Raw genomic sequence first — 23,219 nt, forward strand, 5'->3', positions numbered from 1 at the left:
CATGGTAGACCAGAGATAGACAGCAAGTCTAGTGTAGGACACACACAGATGACAATGACTAGCAGGCGGGATTGTCACAAGCAAATACACTGGTGCAGAGTCTAAGACCCTCACCAGACTTCACCAGGGATCACCACCAGAGCATATGGACTTCGTTCAGTGAGGACCCAGGTCGTGGCCCAGTGTAGTTGGTTCCCTCCGTGAAAGCAGCAGAGCTAAAACAATGCAGATGGAAATGAAGGTATTTGTGTAATGCTGTCAGGGAGACTGGACCTAGGAGATGAAGAAACATGAAGACCTGCTATATTTCCAAGTATAGTCCTAGAACGGGAGTATCAATGTTGCACACAATTAATACTCAGGCACTAAGGAGTGCACTGAGCAAGTTCTTTTGATTGATGGTTCCCTGCATGTGTCATCAGTACTGGAGGTTAGTGTTAACACCTCAGATAGCTGTTATGTCATTTGTAGTCTGAACTTGATCCCAGCTGTTTGGTTAAGGATTCTAACTGGGAAGGCCAGCAATCAGTGCTCTGAGTGTTGGGAGCCAGTGATGTCTAAAACTGCTGGTATTGACACCTAGTCATTCACTCTCTTTGCTCTTCCGCACGTTTCCTGACTCCTTCGCTACTTTATGAGTTTCAGCTCTTGTGAGTGACAGGAGGATCGCCCCACCATGTGACACAGGGCCCACAATGGAAGGGGAGAGCACACTGCACTCTCACCTCCTCTGTTGTGCTGCGTGACCTCTGGTGTTGTGCAGAGGAGGTCATGTGACATGAAAGTTGACTGTTCCATCTATTGTGGCAGAGCTATGGTTTTGTTTATGTTATTAAAAATATTAGCCGTTCTGGGTGTAATCAATTTACCAATCTACTAGATATATATCTCTTGCTCCCAGCTCATTGAGCAGTCTGGTATGGGACCCAGGCTTCATTATGTTGTGTATCCTGAGGCTCCACAGATATTAGTTATTCAACTAACAACGGAGTATAAAATAAGTGCAGGATATTCATATTAACCATTGTGTTTAGCCTATTTTGGCACTTTTTGGGCTGGTCACTTTCGAACATTACCCACACAAATTATAGCTTGTTTTTTTCGAAAGACGTATTGTCTCCTATAAAGGAAAGGGAACAGTTATTAGTAATGAGTAACTAAACATACAAACAATTAGGGAGATCTTTTAACATTATATGGTGCTATTGTAATACTACAATATTTGAACATTTATTCTACAAGTACACCATAGTGCAAAGAGTGTGAAGATTTTGCAAAGGTGGTAGATCTACCATTTATGACTACAGTGTAAACCAATGTATTTGGGACAGCAAAGGGTTACTTGTAAATAATGATGTGATAGAAAATAGTACCTAATAGCAGCGTGTCACCATGTCGCCTTGCACTTCCTTGTCTCTTGCACAATCTACACCACATGCCTTGCAGATTTTGTACTTTCCTTGTACATTATACTTACAACTAGCATAGATCTATTAATACTCATCCCCAAGTTTCTGTAAAATGGTACAAAAATATATGAAAGTAAGCATGACATGAAATTTAAGAAACATTAAATGATAAAAAAAAAAAAACATTACAAATGTATGACACTACATAGGCATACATAATATTCGACATAGACAAGACTTTTAAAAGCTTTTAAAGCACACAACCCAATGCAAATGTATGCAGGAATATACAACATGCACGTAATATTTAAAAACAGACAAACATTGTTCATACTCATGAGTTATAAATGGTAAAAATATATGAAAATAATTTGAAAAGCAAAGACAATTCCAACATTCACACAAGTATACAGTGCTTGTAAAATATCCAAGAATTCACCTACCTCTTTGGCATATAACACAGTGGTGCACACAGGGGGGGTTTCTGAGTCTCCAGAAACCCCCCCCCCCTGCGCTAACTAAGTGGCCACCATATCGGCACTGTCCTATACAGCAGCCGCGGCGCTGTCAAAGAAGCGTCCGCGGCAGTGCTGTATTGTATACAGCACCGCCGTGGGCGCTTCTTTGACAGCGCCGCGGCTGCTGTATAGGACAGCGCTGCCGAAACGGAGCCCGTGCATGCGCAGCAGCTCTCTCTCGTGTTTTGTTTTTTGTTTTTTTTTGGGTCAGGGGGGGAACCCCCCCCCCCCCCCTGACAATCCTGCGTGCGCCCCTGTAACAATTCTATAATCCTCCACAAACAATGATATAAACAATCCGTTTGGTGAAATGGCACCATACTAATCTCACTCTGGCAGTCTTGTTGTACAGCTAGATGAGTGTGTGCAGGCGTGCAGGTGAATAGTTCATTCTCCCATTAGATGGCGAGGATGTGAATGCTGTGTTTGGTCATCGCTATCATCCGTGAGTTAGACTTGACCTTGAGCAGGTGCAAACCTTAACGTCTGAAAAGCAGCATACTTCTGTGGGCATGGCGGCCGCACAACCAATCGCGGCTCCCGGGCCGCGAGCCAATCACGGCTCCCGGGCCGCGAGCCAATCACGGCTCCCGGCCGGGATGACGTCATCGGGGACGCGACCCGCCGGAGGATATAGGAAGCGCCCACGTGGGTGCAAGGAGATTCGGTGGTCGGCAGAGCTGCTGAGAGAAAGCCCTGCAGCGGCTAGGACAGAATCCAGCAGAGCAGCGGTAGAAGTAGCAGCAGGATCAGCAGCCACAGCGCCAGCCGGAATAGCAGCAGCAGCAGACATCTCCAGCAGGAGTCCAGACAGAGAGCCTTTGTCAGGGCTATGAGCTAACCTGTCTGGGGAAGGTGGAGCAGCACAGAGCACAAAGGACCAGGGAAACAGCGGTGAGTCCGGGGGCGGCCAGCAGTAGGAGGACCGAAGAGGAGCTACGCTGACGTCGCGAGTGGAGGATCCAGACCAGGTAAGACCCCAGTGGGGACCACCTCTTCCGGGCCCACGCCCACATTCTATCACTCTCTCTTCACCCGGGCCCAAGGCCTTCTCCCTTCGGGCATTAGGTCCGCCCTCCAACTAGGTAACCCTCAGTAGGGGAAGATAGCCAAGCTGGGTGTCCCCATCAAGGCCCTAGGTCCCCTCAGGTGTTAGGCCTTAAAAGGTGAAAGCCTGCCTTCCTTCCCCCCCCTCCCCCCTTGCTCAGTACCCTCCGTTTGGTAGAGTAGGGTAGGACCTTCCACGTGGTGTACCTGTTAGTTTGATATTGGACATTGTATGGTTGCATTGAGGAATTGTACACTGCATTGATATTGTTTTGTTGTGTTGGGGGAATTGTACACTGCATTGATATTGTATTGTTGTATTGGGGAATTACACTGTTGTGTTCGGGAGTGCATGGTGAAGTAGGTGGCGCCTCCGTCCGTACACTGGCCCGTGGGTTGTAGGAGTGTGTTGTGTTCTTTCCGTAGGGGTCGGAAGGCGGTGTGTCGGAATTAATCGCTGGGTGGCGCTTGACTCATCTCCTGGCCGTGCATACGGCTTGGAAGGGGCAATTGGGGCGAGTCTCGTACCACTCCAGGGAGACGGACTGCGTAGGGTCTCCCAAGCCGGTAAGTACTGTCTACCCCCTTCCCATCCCCCCTCCGTGTAGACTCGAGGTAGGACGGGCCCTTGGGTGGCGGTGTGGCACGACTCCTTCGCGGGCTGAGGGAGATCAGGATTTCCCTCAGCGCCTTGGGAGTAGTGTAGCACAGCCCTTCTGAGTTCCGGGGGCGGTCAGGGCATTCCGCGGTTCCACTGGGGCAGTACAGCCCTGCCCCTGTGAGTTCCGGGGTCTGTCACAGTCGTCCACGGTTCCATTGGGGTGTCTGGTCTGGGCTCCGGCAAGGTTGCCGTGCGGTCCCAGAGCAGACGGTGTCTCGGGAGGTAAGACGGAGTCCGCCCGCATGCCGGCAGGATACTGACGGTTCCGGGTGGGGACTGTGATACCCCGCGGCGCACTGCCGGCAGAGTGAGTCTTGTTCCTACGGTCGGGTGGCCCTCCCCAGTAGTGAGTAGGGAGTTCGGGCGAGAACGTTCTCTACCCCGAACTCTTGTAGCCCGCGTGGCTTGGCCAGAATAAAACGGGGGGTCGCCAAGCGGGACTGAGCAACCCTTGGTTCCGGGGCGACATTCCGGACAGCCCCTTCCTTCACCCGTTGTATTCGTGCCTCTGTTCCTCTCACCTTGCAGGGGACCGTGACTGTCACGGAAGTCTCCACCCCTTGATGGGCCCCGCCCATATCGACCCTCAGGATCAGGTGAGAACCTTTCCTCTTGTTTCAGGGGACTCTCCGAGGCGTTCCTCAGGAGTGTCGCCCTCACATTTCTGCGTGCGCCATGAATCGAGCGTATCTGCGTGGGAATGTTTTTACTGTAAATTGACTTCGTGCCTCCGCCCCTTACCCTCCCTGTTCCGCCCCTGAAATTGCAAGCTGCCCTAAGTGTCCTTTGTGCTGGAAGCTGAATCGGACATTGCTGCGTTCTCTGCGGCGTATGGTGCGGTTCTGTGCATGTGCAGAGGATTTTGAGCATAATACGCAACGCATCGCCATGTACGCTCCTTAATGAATCAGTTCCGCAGTGTTTATCTGTGTGTTTTTTTTCTCGTTTTTTTTTTGCAAATTTACCTTTCATAATGATCTTGTCATTCAACACTTGACGGCGTCTGTTTTAGCTGGTAAATGTGTGAATTGTCTCCCTACTAATTGATGTCATCATCCTGCTACTTATGGGCTCACAGTGACAGTGACAAGTTCTTCCAAGACTGTGAGGTCCTGCAGCTCAGCTGGGAGAGACTACTTCCTTGACTCACTGCACTGAGGTGTTGCTGTGGAAATTCTATCCACCTGCAGGCTGGATCTCTCTGACGTCTACAACAAAACCATCCCTATAAGAGCGATCAAAGACGGAGCCTGGGACAAAAAAAATCCCGTCTGAGAAAATTAGACACACCACTCGTGCTTCAAGTTGCACAGAGATCAGTCATTGTTCAGGGAGAACTTGTGGATGTGGTAAGGCACTAGTCAATGCATTGATGTTAGATTTCTGCCTGAAAAGAGATGTGAGGATTTTCTTATTACTGCATTTCACTTGTTAAATCTTTGTAAGAATATTTTTATTAGTGTGTAACACATTTAATTCAAAATAACAGTACTGTTGGTTTACTATAGTGAATGATTTATTTTTCCTTGCATTAATGCGTGAAAGTAATTTTCCAAGTAAAACTTCAGCAATTTAAACGTGATAACAGTTGTATCGGAAATCATTGCAAACTGTCAAAGTTCTGAGGTCCTTTGAATTTATTTGCTAGTTTTATTTAAACAGTATAACTTTCTCTCATCTGCTATATGGATAAGAAGGCACCAGCTGAATCCTCCTATTTGTCATAGCACAAACATATTTAAGTATCTTAATGGAGGAACAATAACGCAAAATATTTATAGTAGTGGCTACATGACCTTTGCTAATTTTCTTCAATATTTTTTATTTATTGTATTCCAGAAAAAGAAAATATGGCTGATGAAAACAAATTAGATATACTGTCTTCATCAGATGAAATGCAAAAACCGGAAGGGAAGAAAATCCATCTCAATTTAATTCACAACTATCCTCAGAAAAACGCAGAGATTCTCAGCAGCCAGTATGGGTTCAATATCTTCCTGGCTGGGCTGTTGCTGATGTTTGCTTGGGCGATCCACGCTGTTGGGATTACAGACAGAGACCTGCTCTCCTATCTGATCACACTGATGCTCATTCAGTTGGTGTGGATGCTTTGGTACATTTTTGGGAGTTACACACAGAGAAGGACCATCATAGACAAAGATACCGATGCTGGGGCCAGATGGCTCAGATGTAAGTACGTTAACGCGTCTCATTACAATGTACTGATAGTTGTTCCAAGGCTCATCCTCATACACACAGCTAAAGTGGTCTTATTTTACTTTGCGTAGAATGTTGATGGCAACTTTTACAAAATACATTGTTCTAGCCTTAGGACTTCCCGCTGTGCTTTTCAGCCATATATTTATATCATTAGAGTGATTTATTTTGCTTGTCCCTGTATTGTATCCCCTTGGATACAAAACTTTGGGCTAGATTTACTAAGCTGCGGGTTTGAAAAAGTGGGGATGTTGCCTACAGCAACCAATCAGATTCTAGCTCTCATTTATTTAGTACCTTCTACAAAATGGCAGCTAGAATCTGATTGGTTGTTATAGGCAACATCCCCACTTTTTCAAACCCGCAGCTTAGTAAATCTAGCCCTTTGTGTCTTATTCAAGGGCTGTGCGAATAAATATTTCTTCCTGATGACAAAGACGGGTTTGATAGGCACAAGAGAAAGCCATAGCTATAAAGCAATGTATTTTGTGAAAGCTGGACGAGGAGATGTATAATAAACCAATACACTAAAGTAATCTGAAAATTACCAAGCACATGTAAAGGTTTATTTTCATGGCAGACCTGTGTACCTTCTAAGCTCGCTGACATTACTTTCAATTGCATCTGCATTGCTAAACAATGATCCAAACATCTATTCAATAAAATCATTACTTTATTTTGGAAGCTGCTCCTTTCTGACGTTTGTTGATCCTCTTTTTGCACTTTCATTAAACCCTTGTCCTTCTCTTCTATCGTGTAAACTGTGCCTATTAGCCTCTGTGAGTCTTTCATGTTAAGATCTATGTTTAAGACTGTACAGGATTTCTATATGATTTTCCAAATGTTATATATAGTTAGATCTCTATTACCTCCCTTAGCTTTCCATTGCTATGAGCTGGATGTTGCCATGGTCTACGTAATGCCCATCAGGGGAAGGCTGACAAAATTTAGCCCAGGGGGCAAGAGTCGACTCAGCAGCCTATTTTAAAGGGGAACAAATGCCCAGTGACCGAGCCCAAGGTAGTCCATTTTATCCGCGTGGGAATGTCTTTATTGTACATTGACTAGTTTCTAATATTGATTTAGGAGGATCATCCCTGCTGGAAGCAAAATCTGAAGGTTAATAAATAACTGGCCCACAAAATTAACTGGAAAGTACAGTTGTACTTTTGATAATAGATCTGTCGTTTATACAGTGCAGTATTTTGTTATAGCGTCTTCATTGTATTGCTTCAAGTGGTAATATATTTATAAACTCACTGTAAAGATTTAGTTTTTTCTGTGTTCATTAGATTTTGGTTGGCACGTTTGGAAAAAAAATTGTTAAATAAAATCCTATTGGGGACCACAGCTTACTGTCTCTGGTGCCCCGGATGAGAATGGGCAGAGAATATTCATGCATTACTGCCCTCGCCCCGCCTACCGAATTCTTGCTTATGACAGAAAGTGTCAGCTGACTCACACATACAATTCTGTTCTCGCGAGAGAGCAGAAGAGTTTGTCTCAGCTAGCGGTGTCAATCATTATGACACCGATTATTTCGACCCAGGAAAGCAGGGGGTAAATGTATGAATCTCCGGATTCTTCATCTCCGGCGTGTTCAGCCACTTCAGCGCTTAAATTTAAAGCGGAAGTTTCCCTTTACAATGCAGCGCCGCTTTAAATTTAAGCGCTGAAGAGGCTGAACACGCCGGAGATGAAGAATCCGGAGATTCATACATTTACCCCCAGATGTTATTAATAGAAGACAATTAGATTTTTAAATGTCTGATGGAGAGGTGGGAGGCGGCGTTCTTTCTATAAATAATGAGGCTTTTAGATACCAAAAATGAAAGAAATGCAGCATAAATATTGAGAGGTGACCACTGATGTCAAGACAAATATAGAGATGTGAGAGGTGCTCTTTAAAATGATTTATCTTCTGTGGAATGCTTATAATAGAAGTAGCAGCTTTGGGTAATCACTGTACAGTGACGTACCTATAAACATTAAGCAGGTTGTATCCAATGACACGTCGTCTGCTCTGCATTAGAAGTCTTACACAGTCTTAATAAAACCCGTCCACACCTTGCAAAGGATCATGTTTTTTGTTTTTCTGCATTTTACATGCCCTTATACACATATGTACACTTAGCTTTTTCAATATCAGTTAGTGAGCTATTATACTCACTCAGGGTGCATAAATTCATAAACTGGTTTGCAGTAGTAAATGAAATTCAAAATGGCAAACAATTCTTGTGACTTTAACATGACATGTTTATATTCTTGTTTTTTTTTTAAAATAAAACATGATCTTTCCTGTGCTGTTTCTTTTGCAACACAACATAAAATCTAGTAGTCTAGAATTCATAGAAACAAATTTTTTAATTTGCTACCTTGCTACAAAAATAAGCTTATCGATTTCTCAATGTTATTGCTCTAGAACTTTACCGTTCATAAAGGTTAACAGAATTCTGGAGAATGTTGTGACTTATATAAATGTTGGTTAAACTAGTGTTTTCTTGTATAAATGATACTGTATAGAACTAGAAATGCAGGACTATGATTGGACCTCAGAAAATCACATTTTATACTGTTTTAATTTTGTTTGAACGTAAAGCTATTATCTAATATTTAAAATTGAACTGAAATATTTCACAGAACACCAATAGGTCAGCTTAGAATTCAAAAGTTTGAACAGTACCCACCTGATGGGCAGGTTAGTTTCTCCTTGTGGTCTCCTTGTGTTTGTGCAGGTTAAAGTAGTTGTCTAAGTGGCTTATATAATTATAATATTTTACTTATACACCTAAATCACAAACATCAGTGTGTTTTTTTAGGAACATTCATAAATATTTAATTAAGGTTTCAGGAACTTGTCAGAATTGAAGGTACTTGTAAAGTTTATACCATAAGACAAATACTTTTTGTGTATTTACACCTATCTATGGGATTGATGAACCCTCTTACTGACTTCCCACATAAAACAATGGCTTAACCTCTCCAAGCAACCTATATTACATACAATTCATTACAAATATATTGAAGTACAGACATTTTACATATGTATTTATAACGATCACAAGATCCCTTTCATATTGGGTCAATTGCATCTTAGTTTTAGTGATATTTTGAAACATGATCCTTCAAAATTTAGGTGACTTGGTTTTGTTTCCTATATGTCTTCTTTGCTCACACTATGGGTTAGACCTTCTAAACCTTCTAAAAATAAAACATTGATGTGTTGCTCATAACAAGCAATCAGATGCTAGCTATCATTTATCTGGTACAGTGATGGGCAATAGGCAGCCCTAGTGCCACATTCGGCCCTCCGAGCCTTCACCTGCGGCCCCCAGCTCCTTCCTTCTTGGTTGTAATAGCTTGTAACACTTGTTTAAGATGCCTGCTGATATTATTACTTATGTTTTAACTTATTACTGACATTAAGGGTAATGTGCGGTCCTTTAGGCATTTAGAAGGCCGCACCGAAGTGTATCAGGTTGTCCATCACTGATCTAGTACATTCTAGAAAATGATAGCTAAAACCTGATTGGTTGCTATCTGCAACACCTCCCGTTTTACTCTTTATTATGTTTGATAAATGTATCCCTAGGTCACTATGTTATGAAGTTTTAGATTATGCACATTTACACCAGTCCAAAAGCTGTGATGTTTTAAGCATGAAGCAGAGTGTAATCAGAACTGGTAATATAAATTGTTATAGCAGCGGTAGGCAACAGGCGGCACGGCGAGCCTTCACCTGCGGCCGCCCCCAGACGGCTGCTCCCCAACTAATCAGAGCAGGTGAAGCGGAATTCTGCATCACATGACCTCTTCTGCACAGTGCAGAGAGGTCACTCGGCCAATCCGTAGGAGGAGACAGGAGTGTACTGTACTCTCTCTACAACCTCTGTGTGGCTCCATTGAAAGTTATGTCACGTTGCCCCTTATTGGGTTATGGTTAGATTATATGTAGCAGCTATTTAAAAATCATATAACATGGTATCCAGACTATCCATTTATTACCATTTTGTTGTATTTATATTAACCAAGGGTTCTTGATTTTTTTTCTATCCTATGCCACAGATCAATTGAAAGATTCTTGTTTGGGACATCTGTTTCAGCTTTAGAAAATAGCATATTTCAATTAAAAATAAATAAATTATTTATATATATATATATATATATATATATATATATATATATATATATATATATATATATTATGGCTTTCCTACTTTGTCAGTTATATCAGTCCCAGCAATAGCCGCTATTTACTCATCCAAGCAGTAGTGTTGCCACCTGCTGGCCCAGTGACCCATCCCAGGGTAGCCCACTACGGGCTACCTTGAAAATAGAAATGTTGCATAAAAAAAATGCACTTTATTTATACGCAATAATATACAATATACAGCTGGGAAGTAGAGTGTTTTGGGGGATGTAACTTAAAATATTTTTCTTTCTTTTATAGGTGGTATCACCCTCTTCGCTGTAATTACTCTTATTTTGGATTCTTTCAAAATCGGCTACTACATCGGATTTTCTGAGTGTCTATCGATAACAGAGGGGATATTTCCTGTGACTCACACCATCCACACACTTCTACAGGTGAATTTTAACAATTATCATGAAAGCTGCTAAAAATCATTTATTCTTTTTATGTATTTATGTATCTTTTTTAATCTTTAGATAAGTACCATAATTGCTTGTCTCCACTCTGCACAATGAAATGCTTATTGTTCTTTTAAATATACCTTAATTATTAGGTAGTGAATATTCCTATGACATTCTCCTGTCATTAGGCCTTCTTATCTCAACATGTCATTACTGTGTAGCAGGTACTTGTATTGAATAATTACTTGTTCTAATCTTCTACAATGAATCTGAAGAACCAGCCGCAGGTTCAAGTCACAAAGTGCAAATCATTGTTGTGTTTAGTCAGTTCCTGTAGCCCAGCCTCGTGGGTGATGAGGACGTTTCTTTATATCAAAAACCATATTGTGTCCAACACATTTGTAACCAGCATATAGTTGTACCATCTCTAATATTGTATATGTGGAGTTGGAAAAATATTGTGTGAGAAAATACCATAATCTATATAGATTATTGCGGAAGGCAAATGCTGCAATTAAACAGATTACTTTATGGCATTGACCTTAAGCTCACTCTCCAATATGTAGTAGAACTGCTTATGTGTTCTTATGTTTTGCACCTCATATGACGCACTTTGTCTGTATGGGTGAAGGGGTGCAAATGAGAAGAGATTTCACAATACTGCCTATTTTACTAACCTCCACAGGGGCAAACGCAGGAGTTGCAGAGGGGGATTTCCACACCACGCCGCGAGTGGACCTAACCAGCATGCATGGGGGCGTAGCTATAATTTAAGAGAGTGCTTGGCTGATCTCCAACTCTTCCTATCCCCATAACATACATGGGCAATGCTGCGTGCACTACTGCTAGGTGCACGCAGCTCTCTCTTTTCAAGCAGAGCCGTGTGAAGCAGGGCCAGGGTCCAACCACCTCAATTATACAGTGCCCCAGGCTTTGAGGGGGGTTTCCAGGCACTGGTACCCCCCCCTACCCTCGGTTTGCATATGCTCCACTCCCATTAAAGTTTTCTGGAATTATTTACAAGAACTGGTTGTTTGACCCTCAGGGTTCTATTTACTAAGGTGCGATAAGCCATAAAAATGGAGAAAACTACTAAATGGACATCACATAATTTATAAAGGGTTCAACACTTGTGAAATAATAGATTTCTCCTGCCATAACCCATGTAACATTTGTTATCACAGATCCCCATATATCTGCGACAAGCTTTGCATTCCGCGGTAAGGTAACGCCAAGTCAAGATGGCGCTACCTGTTATTGTTTCCCCAGCATTGCTGGATCCTACACCCGTTGAAGTGCTATGCGCATTCACCGTCAGCTTTAGGCAAATACTAAAAAGAGTTTGTGGAGGAGGGGGGCTTTACCGGGGCTCCCAGAGCAGCCCCGACAGGTTAAATTACAGCGGTGCGATTTGCAGTGAGGCATATCGAATGACACTGCACTTGATAAATAGACCCCTATGTTATTGAAGTGGATGAGTCACCTCAGGGGCAGGAGTGTGATGGTAAGAGAGGGAAATACAGATTTCATGCTTGCGATTCCAATCTGAGTCACAAAATTTGCACATTTCTCATAATAAATGCAAAGCTATTCACATAAAACACATAATAACAGCACAAATATCTTGGATTCATTTTAGATTTGGAATAAATGTCAGCCTTTAAATACTTGTGTGAAGTTAAGAATTTAATCCTGAAAAGTAAAGTTCTTTTTCGTAATGCTACTCTTTTTTATTTATTTTTATATAAAAAAATAAGATATACAAGGTATCCGTCAAACTTTTTTTTTTAAAAAAGGTTTTAATATATATCTTTGGTATTGTTCCTTTAGACTACTCTTAAAATATAGTACTGTATTGGCTGAAAGTTCTGAAAAAGAATTGGTCCATTAAACTGCATATATAGTTAACAAAACACAGAAAATAAATGCAGCACAACACGAAAACAAAAACTAAATTACTACGTAGAACAATAACAAATTTAAACCATCTACTTCACTTGTCATCATCCTATGTGAAAAGTTGTTAACAAACCAATTCCTTTACTGAGGTATCATGGTGAGGAAGGAAGGAGGAATCAAGGAGAGAGGCCAAGAGAAGAGGGGCAGAAATAATAGAAGCTTAGCAATGGGTAGACAAAATCACGCTGTGCAAACATTCCGTTTACTCAAATAATTTCAGAATGTTAGCTCGTACAGTGTCATCCAGAGGGATTCCCCCATATCAAAATAAATATAGAGTACCTGTAATTTCTGCCATATTTTTGATTTATTTAAATCCAAGCTTTATAGGTATTTTTACAAAAGATGTTTTGGTGAAACTGTTTCGGAGTAAGAGACCTTGGGTGATGTAAGGGGAATAGAGGTGAAATAGTTCACATTCTAGCCAGTGGTTTGTGAAGTCTTCCTGATTCAAGACCCAGTCTGAAATATACCTAAATAAGGCTGCACAAGTGAAGAATAGTATTTCAGGAAGACCTGTACTCCCTTGCTTTTTACCAAGTATCAACTTGCTTCTAGCTATCCAAGGTTTTTTGTTTTGCCAAATAAAGTGGGAAAATAACGTGGTACATGTATGAAGGTCTGTCTTGCTCAGGCTAAGCGTAAAGCATTTGAAGCAAGTAGGATAATTTAGGGAAAAATGACACTTTTTGGTCTAGAAGTGATAAAGGTAAATTTTTCCAGTAAGTTAATAGATTTGAAAGTTTTTCTACAACCTGGGAGAAATTATATTTGTTAAGATTTCGGCCATTAAGGAGACGTAAATACTGATACATACCATATGTTGCGTAAAATTTCTCTGCACATGCCCAGAAATAAACCATATGCTAAAGAACTCAGCATCGTCCAATTCATCTCCAAGCGCAAAAGACTCTTACTACAGCCAACAAGTAAGGGCGTACCAAGCTTGAGCTCACACAGCAACCTCCAAATCAAGCTTTGGGTATCTCTAAGGTACGTATATTTCTGTCATATCACTTGCACCATGTAAAGGTCTGCTGTAAGTTACTAGTGATGGAGGCTGTGTATGTATGCTAGAACATGTGTTTGCAATCAAAAGGAATTGTAAAAATGTATTTTATGTACAGTACACATTCATAATATCCTAATTAATGTATTTTATGGGTAGGGGAGGATTAATTTTTTTTTTTTTTTTTTACAAATGTTTTATGCTATCCTCAGGTGACATTAATTGAATAGTTTTTTTTACTGTGCGTTCTTTTGGGACTTGATATTCCACATATGTATTGAACTTATCCTGCAGTGTATTGTCTGTTAGTATTATTATTATCGTAGATTTGTAAGGCCCCACAGTGCTCCGCAGCGCCGCACAGTAGGGAAAACAGTACATACATAAAATATGGATATACAAGGTAGACAATATAAACGCAGTCATTAAAACAAGGGTATGAAGGACCCTGCTCATTAGAGAGCTTACATTCTAAGTGGAAAAGGGCACAGCTGAAACAAGAGGAGCAAATGTGCCTCAGAGTCGAGATTGGGATACTTGTGAGGGTACATTAGTGTGAATAGTGTTATCAAGGATAAGGTCACCTCTAAAAAAGAGATGGGTTTTTTAAAGAGCATCTAAAGATTTGAAGGCTGTGGGAAAGTTTGATTGAGCGTGGTAGGGAATTCCAGAAGTGGGGAGCAGCACATGAGAAGTCTTGTAGGCGGGAGCGAGAGGTGGTTATTAGAGATGAGACAAGGCGCAGGTCATAAGTAAGCGGGAGGGAGAGTATTTTGATATGAGTTTTTCTATGTATTCAGGCGTAGTGTTGTTGAGTTCTTTGTAGGTGAGGGTGAGTAATTTGAATTTGATACTAGAGGACACAGGATTGGCAAAGTGGTGCAGTAGATGTGGAGTGGTGAGAGAGGAAGATCAGTCTTGCAGCAGCATTCAGGATGGATTTGTTAGGAACTCCCCAGCCGGTACCACAAAACTCGGAGTCTACTCTTGAAAGCCTGGTGTTCGCTGGAGCCCCTAGCGGTGGGGACAGACTTGGCCGCAGGCTGACAGAGGGTCGAGAATTGTATACCGGCTAAGGAGAACCCAGGGATGGAGTGATTGGCGGACAGCAGCGTGGGGTTCAGGCAGAGTAGATACCGGCAGCAGACAGCGTAAAGTACAGAGGAAACCAAGGTCAGAGGTCACAGGCACAGGTTCGGAATCCAGGGACAGGCGAAAGGTCAGGGGCACTGGCAGAGAAGCAGAATCCGGGTTCAGGCAAATGGTCAGGGTCAGAAGCATAGGTTCAAGGTCCAGGAACAAGCGAGGGTCATACACGGGAAGTCTATCATAGGTTTAACACCAAGCACAGAGAGAACAAGCAGGCAGCAGAACTGTAAACAGGACGCTATAACCGGCAGTGAGGCTCAGTCCTCACTGCCTTAAATAGTCCAAGCAGCCAATCAGGGAAGAGCCCTAGAAGTGTCCAGACTAGTGGCCAAATAGATAGTGTACCTGATGGCCAATAGTAAATGCAGTGTCAGCTGCATAATAAACAGACCACCCAAACACACTGTCTCCTGAACATCTAGATAGCCATGATTGGCTATCTCCTAAGTAGCCCTGCGCGCGCACGCCCGCCCGCCTATTGGCCAGCTGGCGGGGCGCCGCGACAGGGAGCTTGGAGCGTTCCGGTTGTTGCTCAGGCAACCGGGACGCGGAAACTGGAAGTGACGTCCCGGTCGTCATAGCGACGGCCGGGACGCCAGCAGGGGGCCTCAGAGAGTCGCGGTGGCAGCGGGCACCGCCGCAACTACTAACAGGAATGAAGTGTGGTTATATTCCTGGTGAATGCCAGATAGCAGAAAGTTGTAATAGTCAAGACGGGAGATGTTGAGAGAATGGATAAGAGTTTTGGTACCACGTTGAGTAAGAAAAGGGCATATTCTGGCAATGTTTTTAAGGTGGAGTCGGCAGGACTGGGAGTGAGACTGGATGTGAGTAATAAAGCAGAGGGTGACTGAGGAAATTGTGGTGTTATTGACAGCGAGGAAGATTTGAGGGCAGGTGGTACCTCTGGCAGGAGGGAAGATAATAAGCTCTGTTTTGGACATGTTGAACCTTAGGTAGAGTTGGGACATCCATGTGGAGATAGCAGAAAGACAGTTGGTTACATGAGATAGTACAGAAGGAGAGAGGTCAGGGGAAGAGATATAGATTTGGGTGTCATCAGTGTGGAGGTGTTATTGGAGGTCGAATGAGCAAATTAGTGCCCCAAGAGAAGAGGTGTACAATGAAAAAAGTAAAGGGCCAAGAACAGAACCTTGTGGGACCCCAACAGATAGTGGGAGTGAAAGGGAGAATGTGCCAGAGGGAGAAACGCTAAAGGAGCGGTTCGATAGGTAGGATGTGAACCAGAAAAAACTGTGTCATAAAGGCCAATGGAGTGAAGGGTATGTAGTAGAAGAGGATGATCAACAGTGTCAAAAGCTGTAGAGAGGTCCAGGAGAAAGAATATGGAAAAATGACCCTTAGACTTTGCAGTAAGTAGATCATCGATCACTTTTGTGAGAGCAGTTTCAGTGGAATGTTGGGGGCAGAAGCCTGATTGCAGTGAGTTGAGAATGGAATGAGAGGAGAGAAAGTGAGACAGGTGTTTATACACTAATCGCTCAAGTAGTTTGTCAGACAAAGGGGAGGAGAAAAATAGGGTGGTAGTTGTAGACAGCGGCTGGATCGAGAGATGGTTTCTTTAGAATAGGTGAGATGAGCGTTTGTTTAAAGGACAATGGAAATGTGCCAGTTGAGAGAGACAGGCTGAAGAGGTGAGCTAGAGGTGGGCATCCATAGGAGTGCGGAGAATTTGGGAGGGAATAGGGTTCAGGGGAAAAGTTGTAGGGTGAAATGATGAGACGAGTGCAGAGACTTCGTCTTCAGTTACTGGTGAGAATAAATTAAGGGTGGATTGGGGAGTGTAGGTAAAGGTGGGTTGAGAGGGTGAAGTGAGTGGAATTTGGAATGAGGAAATGTCTTGTCGAATGGTGTCGATTTTGTTTTTGAAATAGATGGTAAAATCATGGGCAGTGAGGAGGAAGGCAGAGGAGGTGCAGGTGGGCAGAGAAGTGAGTTGAAGGTGGCAAAGAGGCGACATGGGTTAGAAGACTGGCTGGATATTAAAGATTTGAAGAATGTTTGTTTGGCAATTGAAAGGGCCGTGCTGTAAGATGAAAGGATGAATTTATAGTGGAGGAAGTCGGGATAGGAATGAGATTTCCTCCAGTGGAGCTCTGCAGTGCGGGAGAACTTTTGCAGGTAGCGGGTCTGTTTGTCTGTTAGAGCATTGCACACCTAGACCCGTATTCAACAACAGATGTATCTTTACATCTAATCTATGTTGTATATGGACGTGCCTATACCCGATTTATGTGCGCCTTTAAAGAAAAACGCACAATACGTTCATTTGCATGCCTTAATGAATCAGACCCTTTGTGTTCTGGCTGGGATGTAAACTACTAAGTATTTCAATTTAGTTAAGGACTATTTAAACTGAGATGTGCTTTCTCAATTATTCAGAATATGATCAGCTCCATCAACAGCATTAATTCAGACTTATTAATATTAACTCTGTACACAGCAAAAGAGCTAAATAAATTGATAGTTTTAAAATATTCGGAATTAAGTTCTTTGGCTCAGAAACTATCAGGAGCATGTCATCTGCGAACAGTGCTAATATAATTTTTGTAATGCTGTAATGTACCAGGTTAGACACACACAATTATGTTGAGTAATTATAAACATGGAACAAATAAACAGTTATTATGTGAAAGCATAATTGCATAAAATAAAAATATGACATTTAGGGGTAGAGTCAATTAGCCACGATGTTCTAAAGGCTGCATTTATATCATTTGGGAAGCGCGGTTTGTCCCCTATCTATATATCTATATTAACCATCTTGGAACCTCGTCTATGTTACGCCATTTAACGAGAGTTCATGGCAAAGTGTTGGGAAAAGCTGAAAGTTCTTCCAAAAATATTACAAGCACTCCATCATCAGCTAGGACCTTCCGGTTACCGACATCCCGACGCCTACAAAATCACCCACCACACCATCCTCATCAATATCCTCAGTAGCGCTCGGAGTTAGCCCTGCATCCCACTTATTAAGGCTGGATGACTGCTGCACTATAATTGATTCCTCTGAAGAAAGCATTAGTCCCACTGCTGCTGCTGTTGCTGCTGGGGGTGAATCATCAGCCCACAGGAAAGCCAAGAAAATGAGCAGTCCTACATTTCAACAATTAACTGTGAAACAATCATTTGCGAGGGGAAGCAAATATGACAGCAGTCGCCAAGCGTATCACAAACGCCATGGCTGCCATGTTAGTGTTAGATCTGCGTTCAATATCCACAATAAACGCAGCTGGTTTTTCACAGTTAATTGAGGTATTGTGTCCGCGTTACAGAATTCCATTGCGACACCATTTTTCCCGTAAAGCTATTCCACAACTATACCAAAAAGTGTGTAAAAATGTAGAGATTGCGCTGAAAAATGCCATTCTGCCCCCTGTCCACTTAACCACAGATATGTGGACAAGTGGAAGTGGTCAAACCAAAGACTATATGACTGTGACAGCCCACTGGGTTGGTCATTCACCTTCACCAGCAGGAACAGCAGCAGCATGTACACCACTACGTAACATTTGTCACAGGCAGGCCACTCTTTGTATCAACGGCTTCACTAACAGGCATACAGCTGACAATTTGTTACGCAAACTAAGAGATGTGATTGATACATGACTTATACCACTTGGACTCTCCCCAGGATATGTCATTTCTGATAACGCCAACAATATAGTGCGAGCATTACAGCTGGGTGATTTCCAGCACATTCTCTGTTTTGCTCACACCATCAACTTGGTGGTGCAGAGCTTCTACGAAATAATCGTGAGGTGCAGGAGATGCTTTGGGTGGCCCGTAAAATTTCAGGCCATTTCAGGCATTATGCCACAGCATGTAGGAGATTGCAGCAGCTCCAAGAGCAGTTTAACTTGCCCTGCCACCAACTTAAGCAAGAGGTGGTAACTAGGTGGAATTCCACCCTGTACATGCTTCAGAGGATGGAGGAACAGCGCAAAGCCATCCAAGCGTATTGCACAAGCCATGACATTGGGAAAGGAGGGGGGATGTATTTCACTCTGGCACAGTGCTGTGCAAGGTGCTGAAACCATTTGAAGTTGTGACGTGTGAAGTGAATGCAGACTCTGCTAGTTTGAGCCAAGTCATTCCTTTAATTAGACTATTGGAAAAGAAGCTTGAGAAACTGAAGGAGGAGATGAAAGCCAGCAATTCAGCAAAGTATGTTGGCCTTTTCGATCAAGTACTTAATTCGCTTCACAATGATCCTCGAGTTATTAAGATCTTGAACTAGAATCACTACATTTTGGCCACTGTGCTTGATCCAAGGTTTAAGACCTACATTGAGTCTTTGCTTCAAAATGACCGAGATGTGAACTTTTGCAAGGAGCTATTGCTCAGCAAGTTGTCCGCTGAACTGGGACTTGGCTTGACTACGTGTCATCCTTCAGTTTCTCAAGCAGCTGCTGCTCGTGACAAATTAAATTTTCCAAAAAGAAGCAGGGAAGACGCAGAGGGTAGACCGGAACAGTTTAACATCTGGGGGTAAATGTATGAACATGCGGGTTCTTAAACACCCACGTGTTCAGTGGGTTTGGCGATTAAATTTCAAGCGGCGCTGCATTGTAAAGGGAAACCTCCCTTTACAATGCAGCGCCGCTTGAAATGTAATCGCCGAACACGCTGAACACGCGGGTGTTTAAGAACCCGCATGTTCATACATTTACACCCTGGGCTGCTTTGAAGGATTTTTTCAAAAAATGTGTGACCTTGCTCATAACTGCATCTAATATGAGTATTAACATGCAAAGGATGGTGGATGATTATTTTCAAGAGGTAACTAGACATTTTAGTGCCCTGGGTGAGAGAGACCACTTGCAACCCCCCCCCCCTTTCCCTAAAATAAAATCTTTTTGAGTGTAGACGCTTCCTCCCAACGGCAGTGCACTTTACCGGAGGAAACGTAGCCATCCTACTATGGGTGTGTGCCTAGCTATTTAGAGGTGCTAGACCGCTCTCCAATGCCTGGCTGTACTCTGCTACTTGTTCTTGTAGTTTTGACTACCTGGTGCTGCTGTTGGTGGTGTGTTAAGTTCAGTTGCTGCTTCACCAGATCCTGGAATGTTGGGGTCCTGTTTGGAAAGAAATAGTAACTATTCAGCTCCTGGAAAGCTGAGCAGTAAGTAGTCCACCCTACCCCCAACCAGTCCTAAAATTTTATTAATAACATTTACATTTAATAAATATGCCTTTTTCCCTGCACTCAGCCCTGATATGAAATTAATAGCGCCCAAATTTATTAATTAGTGAGTTAATACTTGCGGCCACCCTACATTCAATCAGTACTAAAATTGATAGAATAGCATTCACAGTTAATAAATATGCATATTTTGAGCACAGCAGGTAATCAAATCCCCTTCCCCCGCTCCCCCTCTCCTCCTCTCCCCCTCTCCTCCGCTCGTTGCACTTAGACCTTAGGTCTATTCTCAGCTTCCCTCATTGCTGGCTACTCTTCGCTAACAGCATTGTGACATCATCAGCTATGATTCAATGAGCAGGGAGCCGGGTGCTTTTCTTCACAGTTCTGGGCCCTCATTACACCCGTGGTATGATTGTTCAGTCAAGTAATATATAATTATGTAAAATGTTATAAGGTTACACAGCTCCTAGTAAGTATGTAGTATCTATTGTGAAATCATGTGATGAAAAAGTACATATAATCCCAAAGTGAATAATAACATCATATCCTGATGACAGTATAATAATTATACAGAAGAGATATGCACCCACCTGCTTGGGATTTGGTGGCTGTGACACAGGGAAGAGATTAGGGCTCCCCTTACTGCAGGTCAGTGTGTGAAATATTCTGTGTTTATGGTGGAGGGAAAGGGGTCAGGTATCAGCTACATGGAATTAGGGAGTGGTCTATATAAGACATAAGGAAGGCGAAGGGTACCTGCAGTAGTGATTGAGAGTATGCACAGGTTACAGCTGTATTTCGGGGGTCCAGGAGCCAGAATTGACAAGTGTGAGGGATCAGGAGGAAGGGAAACATATCTGGATAGAAACAGAGGAACTGATATGCAGGGCAAGGAAAGATCAATGATGAGGGTTCTGTACCGTACAGTGCACTGAGAGGTGGGAGGGGGCACTGGAGTGATAGCTATCAGGAGCAGAGGTGACAGGTTGGCACCTGAGGGTGTTGGTGGAACGCAGTGTTGTCAGGAGGAGCTGGGGATGCTGGGAGGAGCAGTCCTGAAAGCAGAGAGCTGCTAACACACAGCAAGGGATTTAACAGACGAGTGTTTAGTGAGAGAACAACTAATGGAGCTGACAGATCCCCTCCTCAGCTCCCCCTCACTTACTTAAGGTCTGTTCTCAGCTTCCCGCAGTGTTGGCTCTTATGCACTGACAGCATCGTGACATCATCAGCGTTTTTTTCATAGTTCTGTTCTCTTAATAAATTCCAGGGGCGGTGAGATTGGGGCAAATAGCGGGCGGCCGTGGCGTCCCCTTGGCCTTGCGCCCTGGGCGGTCGCACTTGCGGCACCGCCCTCGTTACCGCTCTCTGTATTGGTATAGAAAGTGTAATTAATTGCATACCTAAATTAGATTAATCAAATTTTCTATACCAATACACCTTTTATTAATTCTTCCAAGTCTTGACTAAAAAGCTTTTAATTTCTATCCATAAAATAATACCCTCCCTTAGTATTTTCTGCTCACACTTAATAGTTACTGATTTTTAGGGGGTCCACACTTTAAATTGGAACCTCTTCATAATGCACCCTTTTCTCAGCCCATAGACATTGCTTTTGGGTGACAACCTAGTTTTTTAAAAAACATATAGGCAAAAGTCATTTACATGAGGCCATGCAGGGATGGCAACCTGGCACCAATTTACAAAAGTCTGAAAGACAATCCAAAGTCAGATTTGTACATACTTATAAAGTGACATGCCTGATAATACAAACTGCAGTATTACACGTAGCATACTTAAAATTCATTATGCACTGCAATATTTCAATTTATGAAGGTGGAAGCATGTTAACATTAAATAACGTGTTAAAAGACCACCCTCCCTCCCTCCCCCTCTCTATTCTTTCTCAAGCTAATTACCTTTACTGCTTTTAGCTTCTTTTCGGTTTCTATTCTGTATTCTTCTGACTTATCCTTCTTCACTGTCTTTATTCACTGGCAATTACTGCTGCCTTTTTCTTCAACATCTAACTTCTATATTACTTTTATTTCTTACTGTCCAGCCGCCTGGTATTCTGCATGCACCTGGCTCTTCTCTGCTGCTCTGCTCCCTAGCAGCGTCATGACATCAGACGCTGCAGGGACACAGGGGAAAGAGTTTAGATGGAAGGCACGAGGTTGCGGGCTCCAACTTGGATGCACCGGACGGCCAGCAGTCTGAATCTAAGGTCTATCACTGTTAGTCGCAGAGGCAGGTAGCGGGGCCCCTTAGGTCTGCGCCCTGGGCAGGCACCTCTCGCACTTGCCTAGTTACGGCTCTGACAACATCTAGTGATAAAACTGTGTACTGTTCAATTTAATATCATGCACACTCATCAGCACAAGGTGTTACACTGCGTCTTATATGGTGATGCTTCCAATATACATGAAAAAAGAGACAAAGAACCACAAATAGTGTGACTAGTTCAAGAGCCACAAATAGGTACTAACAAGCTCAAGCGGACTATAACCCAATTAAATTGCGAGTGCACTAATATATACTATACTGCATTATATACACACACATACACAACATTGCCCTACTCATGTTTTTCCCATTGCCCCCTCGTATCACTTTTATCGACACCCTTGTATGTCTCCCATTGCCATCCTCAAATTTCACTCATCGCTTCCTCATATCTCTCCCTTTGCCACTCTCATATCTCTCTCATTGCCCCCTCCATATCTTTCTCATTGCCCCTTCATATCTCTCTCATTGTCACCCTCATATCTCTCCCATTGTCACCCTCATATCTCTCCCGTTGTCACCCACATATCTCTCTCATTGTCATCCTCATATCTCTCCCATTGTCACCGTCATATCTCTCCTGTTGTCACCCTCATATCTCTCTCATTGTCACCCTCATATCTCTCCCTTTGTCATCCTCATATCTCTCCCGTTATCACCCTCATATCTCTCTCATTGTCACCCTCATATCTCTCTCATTGTCATCCTCATATCTCTCCCATTGTCACCCTCATATCTCTCCCGTTGTCACCCTCATATCTCTCTCATTGTCACCCTCATATCACTCCCGTTGTAACCCTCATATCTCTCCCTTTGCCACCCTCATATCTTTCTCATTGCTTCATCATATCTCTCCCTTTGCCACCCTCACATCTCTCATTACCACCCTCATATCTCTCTCATTGACACCTTCATATCTTTCCCTTTACCACTTTCATATCTCTTCCGTTGTCACCCTCATATCTCTCCTGTTGTCACCCTCATATCTCTCTTATTGTCATCCATATATCTCTCCCATTGTCACCCTCATATCTTTCTCATTGCTTTCTCATATCTCTCCCTTTGCCACCCTCATATCTCTCATTACCACCCTCATATCTCTCTCATTGACACCTTCATATCTTTCCCTTTACCACTTTCATATCTCTCTCATTGCCCCCTCCATATCTCTCTCATTGTCACCCTCATGTCTCTCCCGTTGTCA

At 43.0% G+C, this 23,219-nt stretch overlaps 1 protein-coding gene across 1 annotated transcript in view; it reads left to right on the top strand.

Annotated features, from left to right (window-relative positions):
* Positions 1–5,485: 5,485 nt before the first annotated feature.
* The window catches only part of OTOP1 (otopetrin 1), a 76,603-nt gene continuing 58,869 nt past the window's right edge, over positions 5,486–23,219 (top strand). The window contains exons 1-2 of the mRNA XM_075194659.1: positions 5,486–5,825; positions 10,303–10,439. Of these exons, the coding sequence (XP_075050760.1) occupies positions 5,486–5,825; positions 10,303–10,439 (477 nt within the window). The remainder of the gene's footprint in view (positions 5,826–10,302; positions 10,440–23,219) is intronic.

This window comes from Mixophyes fleayi, chromosome 1 (assembly GCF_038048845.1).
Source record: "Mixophyes fleayi isolate aMixFle1 chromosome 1, aMixFle1.hap1, whole genome shotgun sequence".
NCBI classification, from domain to species: domain Eukaryota; kingdom Metazoa; phylum Chordata; class Amphibia; order Anura; family Limnodynastidae; genus Mixophyes; species Mixophyes fleayi.